The 11,857-nt window shown below is 33.5% G+C and overlaps 1 protein-coding gene across 1 annotated transcript; it reads left to right on the forward strand.

The window, feature by feature from the left end:
• The first annotated feature begins 1,330 nt into the window (after positions 1-1,330).
• Positions 1,331-3,763, forward strand: LOC145604637 (9-cis-epoxycarotenoid dioxygenase NCED2, chloroplastic-like). Its single transcript, XM_081660541.1, has one exon. It carries the CDS (start codon positions 1,623-1,625, stop codon positions 3,408-3,410), a length of 1,788 nt encoding a protein of 595 aa, XP_081516667.1. The 5' UTR covers positions 1,331-1,622; the 3' UTR covers positions 3,411-3,763.
• Positions 3,764-11,857: the final 8,094 nt, after the last annotated feature.

Below are 11,857 nucleotides of genomic sequence, written 5' to 3' on the forward strand. Positions count from 1 at the left end.
TATTTATGTTACATAAATTTTTTCTTAATATGTGTGCCTATAAGGTGTGTTGCATTTAAGAGAAAATGAAGGAAGTACTCCCTCCGTTCCACAATGATGTTCCTGTTTTGAATCTTTGACTTTTTTAAGAAAGAGAGAATTTTCTAAATTTCTCTTAATCTATAAGAGCAAATATAGTCATGTGGGATCTAGTTTGATTCGTCTTGGTGAGTAGATTATTAATATCTAACTTTTATAATTTTTGCTAGTGTGAGATTAAAGATATTTGCGGTCAAAGATGGGTAAAATTTTGCATCGATTTGCGAAACAGGAACATCATTATGAAACGGAGGGAGTATTATTTACGGTCAATTTTAAAGAAAAAGATAAACATTATGTCGAGCCCATGAGTAAACCCACATTTGAGTGAAAGTGTTGTCCCATATTGGAAGAGTATAAAAGTATTGGGAAGTGTATTCCACATTAAAGAAATAAGAACGTTGTATCCACTTGATAAGGCTAAGGGGCTACTCCCCTCATTGCATATGATTTTGAGTTGGAACCTCCTTGGTTGTATATGGTGGACAGTTGTGACGGGTGTAGCCCAGACCCGTTTATCATGGTATTAGAGTCAGGTTAGGTTGTGTTATGATCTGGACCAGATTATGGTATCGAGAGGGAGGGTGTTGAGCCTATGAGTAAACGTGAGTGAAAGTGTTGTCCCATATTGAAAGAGTTAAGGAGCTACTCCCCTCATTGCCATATGGTTTTGAGTTGGAACCCCCTTGGTTGCATAAAGTGGACAACTGTGATAGGTGTGGCCCATGCCCGTTTATAAGATTATTTCTCATATCCTAACACTCAATTATAAAAGTGAGTACCTATACCAATAGTTTTCCTAATGTTTCCGTATAATAATATTCCTTGCATTTGCACGAGTATGCTTTAGTTAAAAAATAAATATATAAAACGGGATATAATAATTAACTTAGATAAATCAACATGCTAATAGTCTAAAAGCAAAAGACGATCCTCATTGTTGAATCTATTAGTTGTATATGGATATTAAGATACATACAAGTGGGGAGAATAAACATAGAGAAAGTGTCTCCTAAAATTACATTCACATGAAACACAACTTCAAAAAAGTGCATAACAAACCATAAAATAATGAAAACTCTATATTATTATCAATATAAATAATTGAACTTAGATAATAAACAAGGTTAGTTGTTCCATATATTTTGAAAATTATACACATCAAATCATACTTGTATAATAGAGTGGAAAGATAGAGTGAAAAGAAAAAAGAAAATTAAAAATCAAAAAAAGGAAGGGTAAGCGTGTCAAAATCCAAAGAGGCTAAGCCCCCACTCCTTCCTTTCTTCCCATCTCCTGATAAAATTATAGCATCAGTCATTTGATCGCATAGACTAACACGTGGTCATCTATTACATGCCTTAATTGGGCCCCCTTTTCTCCTCTTCTTCCCTATATATTACCCCTTTCTCTCTCCCCACCTTTCAACCTAAAAAACTAAACACAAATTCAAATAATTCTTTCTACTCAACTTCTTATTCTCAACATTTTTTCTCTCAAAAAAAATTTGGAGCAAAAATTGCAAGAGTTAAAGGAGGTAAATCATGGCAACTGCTAGTAGTAGCAATTGGGTGTTACCAAAACCAAAAATGGGTTCATCAAAACCCCAATTTAATTTGGTAAAATCTTCACTTCAATTACCTTTACTTGACTCTCCAAAGAAAGGTTCATCTAGTACAACAACACCCCAAACACCCAAGAAAATTACCACTTTTCCTAAGGAGGTTAGGGACCCTTTTTTCACATCACCAAAAGATAACAATAATAAATTTTCCAAAACTCAATGGAATCCATTCCAAAAGGCGGCCGCGGCCGCCTTGGATATGGTTGAGAAAGCCTTGAATTCTCATGAGAGTGAACAACCTTTGCCTAAAACCTCCGACCCAAGAGTCCAACTAGCTGGAAACTTCGCTCCGGTTCCGGAACAGCCTGTTCAACAGAACCTTCCGGTAACCGGAGCGATTCCGGAATGTATCCGGGGTGTATACGTACGAAACGGGGCTAACCCGTTGTACGAGCCGGTTTCCGGTCATCACTTCTTTGATGGTGATGGTATGATCCACGCCGTCAAGTTCCATTCAGATGGTTCAGCCAGTTACTCTTGCCGGTTTACTGAGACTAATCGGTTTGTTCAAGAACGTGCTTTGGGTAGACCCATTTTTCCCAAGGCAATTGGTGAACTTCATGGTCATACCGGTATTGGAAGACTTGTATTATTCTATTCTCGTGCATTGTTTGGTCTTTTAGATCAAAATAACGGTATAGGGGTTGCCAATGCCGGAGTTGTTTACTTCAATGGCAGACTCCTAGCTATGTCTGAAGACGACCTTCCTTATCAAGTTAAGGTTACTTCTTCAGGTGACTTGAAAACTGTTGGTCGTTACGACTTCAATGGACAGCTCAACTCTACTATGATTGCGCATCCTAAGGTAGACCCGGTTTCCGGGGAGATGTTTGCTTTGAGCTATGATGTTGTCAAGAAGCCGTACTTGAAGTATTTCTGGTTCGGGGCTGATGGTACCAAGTCTTCTGATGTTGAGATTGACCTTGGCTCCGCCACTATGATGCACGATTTCGCAATCACGGAGAATAACATCGTGATACCTGACTCTCAGGTTGTGTTTAAGCTTCAGGAGATGATAGGTGGCGGTTCTCCTGTTGTTTTTGATAAGGAGAAAACTGCGAGGTTTGGAATTCTACCAAAGTATGCAAAAAACGCTGATGAAATTCAGTGGATTGATGTACCCGATTGCTTCTGCTTTCACCTGTGGAATGCGTGGGAGGAGCCCGAAACCGACGAGGTGGTAGTGATCGGATCCTGCATGACTCCCGCAGACTCTATTTTCAACGAGTCTGACGAGAATCTCTCCAGTGTACTATCAGAAATCAGATTAAATCGGAAAACGGGAATCTCAACACGCCGCGAAATCCTCCCAAGTTCAGAGAAAATGAACCTGGAGGCCGGTATGGTGAATAAAAATAAACTCGGGCGTAAAACCCAGTTTGCGTACCTCGCCATTGCTGAGCCATGGCCGAAGGTATCTGGGTTCGCAAAGGTTGACCTATTCACAGGAGAAGTCAAGAAATTCATATACGGAGATGATAAGTACGGCGGCGAGCCTCTGTTTCTTCCTAGGAATGCTGATTCCGAAAGAGAAGACGACGGTTACATTCTCGCATTTGTACATGACGAGATGAACTGGACATCAGAGTTACAGATTGTCAATGCCACAGATTTAGAGCTGGTTGCGACAGTCAAGCTTCCGTCAAGGGTTCCTTATGGATTCCACGGTACTTTCATCAATGCTAACGATTTACAAAGGCAAGCTTAAGAATCTCATTTGGCAAACAAACCCTATTTTATTTTAGTCCGCGAAGAAATCTACCTGAGGGATGTTTGCATATAAGTCCCCGGAGATTCTTCATTTTGCAAAGATCGAGCTCGAAATCCTTTTTTATTAAGGACATTCAGGCCATCTTTTTTACTTCTTTTTTTCTTTTTACCTTAAGAAAAACAGAAGGAAAGGTTTTGAGGAATCAGCTTGTAGCTTTTTGGATATATAGATGAAGCTCAGCTGGTTTCTGTTGATTCTTTCACTCCTGTGCATGAAGTATATACTATAGTATTAGTTGCTAGTAATAAAAGTAAAGATTGGTAATGTACATTTTATCCACCTTTGTATTACTCTGTTTTTGCGGCTCTGTTCATTACGGGGTACCTTGTAATTAAAGAAAATTTTCACATATATCACGCGTTAGTTTGCCTACAATTCTCTTATATATTCGAAAGTTGCACATAATAATTAGCGAAGGTAATATATCCAATGGAGTATGTGATATTGCCTTGGTATGAAAAATGACATCGATTTAAATTACGGTTATTAAACAGAATTAGAGAATTACTATTTTTCTGATAAATACTTAAACGACCACGTCTAACTTGTTTGAAATCCGACCTGAAAATCTCACCGTGTAATCTATATATGGTAATAAAATTGAGAGTTTACTACTTTTGTTGTTTCAATGTGTACTGATATTTTTATTGGGCATCAACTTTATCATATTATCTACTTTAATTCTTATTAAAAAAATAAATAAAAAATAAAAAATAAAAAATTCTTTCTATCATATGAATTATGTCGCAATACTTGCGTATAAATTTAAAAATCGAATAAGAGAATAAATTATTGAAGGTAGTGATGATTGGGTTAAACAAGAGATATTGTATTTTGTTTGAGAAAATGGGATGTAATGTCACAAGATAGAACGAATGAGCCTATCTAATCAAATAGAAATGCATAGAGTATATATATGTGATTGATTAGTTCACGTACATCATTAAGAATGACTGAAGTAGTGCATCCAATAATTTTTTTTATTAGACAGTGACTTTATGATTACTATGTTTTTATTTTCTTAGAATTTATTTTTGGCTTTTTTAGTTGCTATTAAAGTTAATGGAGCTGCAAATGCAATCATCCCCCACATCACATGGCAAATTTTGTTATACGACGGCAACCAATAATAAGTGCGCTCAAGTTTACTGGAATTTTGCAATTTTCGTCTGTAATACGATGCAAAGGTCAATTTTGTTGTAAAAATGTAGGCTTTCACACAAACAATACATGACAAATAATGATCATGTATATATTTTGCTCATAATATAAACAAGAACAATTAGACGAATAAATTCGTATACTTGTAACCAAGATCGTTGAGTAGCACCAATCATACATGCAACTCTTTTGGATGTGTATGTTCCTATCAATCAAGTTGGTTGCATTTCTAGGAAGGTATAGAGAGAGTAGCAAATTCTTCTATACCTTCCTTCCCACTCGACCATAAATCGTATATTTAATCAACCAAAAAGCCAGATTCAAAGGTCAATTCGATGACTTAATGCTTGATTTAGACTTGACAAAAATAAAATGATTTAATTTGGCCACATAACATCGATGAATTTTCTGAAACAAATGAATTGAATTTATTTAGGCAATTCAAAATGGTCATTACAAGCTCTATTGGACATATATGTATCCATCAATTAAGTTTAATTACAAGGTAGACTAGATTACTAGTAGAGTGAGTAGCAAAAACTACTATACCTAGCCTTTCTCCCCACCCTGACATGACAATATCGGATTAACTCAATGACCATTTCCAAACTAGATGACTCAATGTTTCATCTCTCGAGTTGAACTAAATAAACAAAAACTTACATGATTGATGAATTTTCTAAAACAAATGAATTGAATTTGCAATAAGATCGTACTTGACTGTTGACTCGACCCAATTTGAAAGGGTAGTCAACAAAATATAATTCAGACTAAAACAGATTATACAATCTACAAACTATTTCATTCCTTTCTATTCAACACCCTAGCACTCAAAATTGAACGTCACCCTTCACTTTAATTTGTGTAGGGAGAGTTTGTTAACCTAATAGGGTCAAACATACATGACTCGACCAAATTTAATGTGAATAAAATATATTTAATTCAGATTAAAATACATTATTGCATCGTATTTTCTTTCCTCCTCAATGGCCTAGCGGCCCTAGCGTTAGGAGTTGAACCTCAACCGCTACCTTGTGTAGGGAAGGTTTGTATACCTGAAAAACCAAACCCTAAAGAAATGGTAAACCATCAAACTTGCATTGAATTGGTTAACACATATTCAGGTGACCACTCACAAAAACGATCATATTATATTATTATTATTATATAATAAGCAATCCAAGTGTAGTGTATGTAGTTGACTCTTAAAAAACTTTTATAACCTTTCTTTCCAATTTTAGTGCACTTTATTGATACGCACATATATAAATACAGTCAGATAGATAATATATAGTTGAACTGCATCAAAAAACACTTACATAGTACTCATGCATATTCCTTTGACAAATATTACAGGCTAAAACTTGCTTTAATCATGTCATTTCCTCATGATTACTAAGCACCACCCCCCTCTCCCCAATCTCATTCACTTCCCCCTTTAATTTCCTTCCCCTAACCACCGCCAAACAAATAAAGCTATTTAACTTTGATTTTATGTCAACGCCTCCACTATTTTGGTAGGTAAATGTTATTTAAACTATATCTTGTTCAATTAATAAAGTTAATAAAGTAATTTTATTTACCTTTGTCCATTATACTAGATTAGGAGTAGCTATTAGGAGTCATAGGACCACTTTCTTCTTATGGGAATATATCTTTAATTTGTATTAATTTATTATTATTATATTATATCTTTTATTTCCTTTTTTTATTATTTGTTTGTCTTCAATGAAACAATTTTTATTTGGTCATTCACATTTTTATCTCCAGCACATAGGTTTATTATATATGGTTTAAAGAAACATTTTTATATACCTTTACACTTGGATGAAATTCATCAACATTTTACATACATGTATACAAAAAATTTCGTATGTGGTTATGGTGTGCAAAATTATTTTAAAAAGAGGTATTGAGTTTTAATTAGTTAAGTCAAAGAACAAATAATGATGGAGGGAGTACCTTGCTAGTATGAGTACCGCATCTTTAGTCTATTTTAAAGGAGAAAAATTGATTTGAATTTTAATGAATTTTGTTTTAATTTGTGCAACATGATTTTATATAAGGTGTCCCTACTATTTCAAAAAAATCTGCATTATTGTCCTTTTTCTTAATTTGTAAAAATTCACACGTTTTCTGATTGGTTTAAAAATTAGTATTTGGTCGCTTTGTCATTGCATAATTAATAATAACGATTTTTCATTATTTAGAGGAGACATTGATATCAACTAGACGAGGATAATACACTTGCTTCTTAACATAGAATTATATAGTATTTTGATTATTACCATACTTAATTGAATCAAAATAAATTATCCATTAATTATCAATTTAAAAACTTAAAACCATATAGACACCCCTAGGAAAAGAAATACTCAACTTCAAATTATTTATTTTGGAAAGAAGGCACATTGGTACATGTGGATATCTACCAATCAACACTAGTTAGTGAATATTTTACTAAATCTTGCAAGATGGTTGCTATTTATAGGAGAGGCTCATGCAAATCCAATAAACTATAGAGACGTTTGAGTTTGGTAGGATATGAAGGACAGTCGGACATACCCATGAGAGGTTACAACTTACAATAACCGACCTATGACTATGAGCATGGGTAACATACACTATATCCTTACAACATATAAAAAAATCTTGACCCACAAATGTATGACATGTTCAAATGTTGGTACATATATATTACTCATACGTGGATTTCGTTATATGGTAAGTAAGATTGGGATAAAATTCTGACTACATTATTATTGCTTTTGCAGCTCTCTTTACACACTCAAAAATTTTTTTTTACTAATACTAACTCTGGTACCTTTGTCTAAAAAAGTTCTTAGTTAATCACTACTTATAAAAATAACGTTTTTTTTTTTTACCAATTACATAATTTTGTACTTAATTAGTTTGTTTAAATGATGTAGGATAGCATTGTTAATTTCTATTTTATGGCCTTAGTGCAATGACAATGCCAACAACTAAGCCAAGATAAAAATTAAGTCTAATTAAGTTGTTAGTGCTTTGTGAGGGTTTATTTAATTCAAAATCATTTAATTAACTTTTAGATTCCTTAATATTATATTAAATGTGTCTAATGACATACTAATTTTAGTGAGAAGATAATCAAAGTTATGTTTACAATTACTTTAAATTAATAAAATATAATTTTGGTCCTTCTCTATCTAAAGTTATGGCTTGAAGCATCAAGTAAAGATTGTGGGGAACATGTGTGCCACTCAAAACTAATAAGAGTATGTCTTCTAGTAACTGTCATATTTTGATAACTCGATGAGAGAACGAACTTCCACTCAAAACTCTCTCTTTCTTCCTAATTTAAGGGGTGTAATCTTATCTAGAAATGGAAGTTTTAATTTTATGGTGTCCCTATTATTTTGTTCTGTTTGTGCCTCTCCATTATACTTTCCAATAATATTTTTATTTTTTTTTTTATTTTTTTTTTTTATGAGAATGAGTATATTCCATTTTACATTCATGATCCTATGTCACGTTTGCTTATTGGTAATACTATTTATCTTATTTATATGACCAGTTTACCTATTGAGATATTTTTTGTTTAGTCTTAGGCTTACACGTGCATAAGTCCTATGCTAGTAAGGAGCTGAGGATACGTAGTGGTTTAGTGTTATGAGTATATCTTTGGTGAATAGTAGTTTTATTTGAAGATATTTTTTCACGCTTGTTGTAAGTAATTGAAAGGGTGGCAGATTTGAAAGTTTACTTGTCCCATGTCGGTTGATAGACATCATTCATATGATCATATCCATCATTAGTACTATACATGAGGAATTCTCTAAACACAAATAATTAAGTATATAGCTATAATAAAATTAAAATCATATGGAGTAATATTAGGACATATCAACAAATTATGTCAAAAAAATAAAAGCATAAACAACTATTTAATAAACTAATGAAGATCAAGGAAGCGATATCGTGTGTTCAAATTCATATAGTAGATGTAGAAGTATAAAAGGTTTTACCCCAATCCCAACCACAATAAAAGCAAGAAAAAACTTATATCGCTTAAAATTTTTATTATTATTTAGTTTGTTGAGCTCATGTCAACAATAAAAACAAAAAAATAAAATAAAAAAAATAAATAAATAAAATAAAATTGTGTACGCTCTGATTTCTCAAAAGCCCAATATCTAAAATTCAACCAAATTTTCACCAAAAGCCCGAAATTCCAGTCACGCAAGGCCCAATGAACTTTCTTGCAAACCAAGCCAGCCCAGCAATTTCTTCGTTATAACTCTATTGCCTTGCATCCCACGCCACATTCAGAACTCGAATGAGTTCACCACTACCACACCTTTCGCTGCCCATTGAAGCTGTTGATTGATCTGAGCACTAGAGCAACAAATTTGTAGCACAGCACGCACGCACGCATGCACGCACGCACCCGGTTTAGTTGCCGAAAGGGTGCCTGCCGAAAATTATCTAGTAAGGCTCTATACGCCACCACAGCTATGTCTTAAACCTTCATGGCAATACTCAGCAGCCATGATTTTTTTGGAGAAAATGAGATAGCTGGTTTTGGTGTGGCCAAAATCTAGAGGACAAAACTCTTAATTTGTCTCGACTTAAAAAGGATTGTCTTCTTTTAAAAAGCTACCAAGCAAGTTGCAATAAGTACCGCAACTTGATTATAATTAAACCTCATGTGTATATATTTGACATAAATAACACATACTTGTATAATACAAGAAATATGTCTTTATCTTGTGGCACGCACCATTACCGTCGTGTTAGCAAGTCAAGCTGAGATTGAGCTTAGGGTTGTTCAGCTCAACTCATCATAAGGGCCTGTTCACATTTACTTAATTTCAGTTTAGTTTAGCTCCAATCAGTTCAGCTTCAATCAGTTCAGTTCAGCTCCTAATTTCCCTCTCTCCTAAAATATTCATTTTACCTCAGTTCAGTTCAGTTCAGCTCCAATCAGTTCAGTTCAGTTCAGCTCTAATCAGTAAATGTGAATAGGCCCTAAGTCATAACATGTGTATGTTTGACTCACTAGTTGCGTTCGATTAATGCATTCAATAATAAATTTAGTTATTTATTAATTTATTTATCTCTCTCTCTCTCTCCCCCCCTCTCTCTCTCTCTCTCTCTCTCTCTCTCTCTCTCTCTCTAAAAATGAGTTTGATTTTTTTTTTTTAAAAAAAAAAAATAATGAAGTACTTTCATTGCTAAAATTTTTACTCCATATATTAATTTTGATTTTTGAACTTCTCACCAATAATTTGCAATTGATTCTGTATTATTTAATTGTTTTTAAGTTAGATTTTTTGGTTAAAATAATTTTTTAGTCTTGTTCATGAGTTTTAAAGTCGACCTTATTTGTGAAGGGCTGATATATTGAGTCAATTTGGGTGGATCACTAGTATCCTTATCAATCATACTTCGTATAGGTTAATTACCTTAACAGTCAATATATAATCTTAGATGAGATTAATGGATGGATCAGGTTATTCACACGTATTATTCACACACATTATATTGGCCTTGTTTGGGAGAAAGCTAAAAGCTGAAAGCTGAAATTGATTGAGTTAGCTGATTTTGACTAGCTGATTTTATTAACTGATTTGACTAACTTATTGTATTAATTGATTTTATAAAAGTGTTTGGTAAATAGTTGATAGCTTAAAGGTGATTGAGTATGTGAAATGACCAATAAGCTAATTGTGGGGTAGGTAGTTTAGATAGAATTTTAAATTAAATGAGGTTATAAGTGTCATTTCACAATAATTAATGAATAAGCTAATTGAAAAAGCTCCGATCCTAAAATGAGCTTTTTCAAAAAGAGCTTATTTAGTGCTTATTTAGTGGAATAAGCTCTTTCAATAAGCTTATTACCAAACACTTGTATTAGCTTGTTTGACTAGTCAATCAGCTAAAGTTAGTCAAATAAGCTAATATACCCCCAATAAGCTTACTACCAAACAGGGCCATTATATTTATCTAATCTCACTGAAATTAAATAAAAGACTATGTCATTCGTGATAGAGTTATGAGAAAGAGAATGTTTGAAACCTTGATTATGTTGCTGAAGTATACAAAAGTATGTATAGTGCATGAGTAAGCAATTAAATATGACTTGGTACAATTACATCGTCTGGAGTCTAAACACATTAGCTAAAAGTTAGGGATATCTTTAACTATCAATCAAAAGAGTAAATCAAGGGATCACAATAACCACAATAAGTAATAAAGATCAAAGATTTTTTTAGTGCGGTAGGCCACATGGTGCAGCAGGATTTACTTGTAAGGTGTTACTTGTATTCTGGGGTTACTTGTAAGTGTTACTTGTACGATGTTACTCGTATTATGGGGTAAATTGTATGGGTTACCTGTATTCTGAGTAACCCCTACAAGTAACCCCATACCAAACCAATAACAACATACTTCCTCTGTTTTTTTTAATAGTTGCAACAATCTCTTTTCACGCTTGTCGATGCATGTTTTCAATCGTTTATATCTTTAATTATCAATGTATAAAAATTATAAACAATTGATATTAAAATTGGGTAAATCGATACGAATCCAACAAGATCCCACATGACTATATTTTTACTTAAGTATAAATTGTTAGATCTAGCCAAAATGAAACATATGAATAATGTAAAAGTCAAACAGTTGCAACTATAAACAAACGGAGGAAGTATATAAGTAACCCTTCACCAAAACCAGTAACACCCATACAAGTAACCCCAGATTACAAGCAACACGTACAAGTAACCCCTGACAAATGAAAACCAGTAACAGCTTACAAGTAACCCCTGACAAATTAAAACCATTAACAGCTTACAAGTAACCCCTGTCACACCATGTGGCTAGTCGCATACAAAAATTTGTGAATAAAGATTTGAATATCCATTAATATACAATTCGGGCATTTTAAACAAATACTTTCAAGAGTTAACATTCTAAGGCCCCGTTCTTTAGAGCTGCTCTGCTCTGCTTTGCTCTGCTTTTCTCTACTGAAATCTACTCTGCTCTCCTTCAATCTGCACTGCTCTGCTATGCCATGCTCTGCCTGCTCTGCTCTACTTAAAAATAGTACTTAATATTGAATTATTGTAATCATTAATTAATATTTAATAATAATAAATAATTAATATTTAATGATAATAATAAATAATTAATACTTCCTTCGTTTCTTTTTAGTTGACACGTTTCTTTAGTCACGTTTGCCA

The sequence above is a fragment of the Chenopodium album genome, chromosome 22, assembly GCF_948465745.1.
Source record: "Chenopodium album chromosome 22, dcCheAlbu1.1, whole genome shotgun sequence".
Classification (NCBI taxonomy): Eukaryota; Viridiplantae; Streptophyta; class Magnoliopsida; order Caryophyllales; family Amaranthaceae; genus Chenopodium; species Chenopodium album.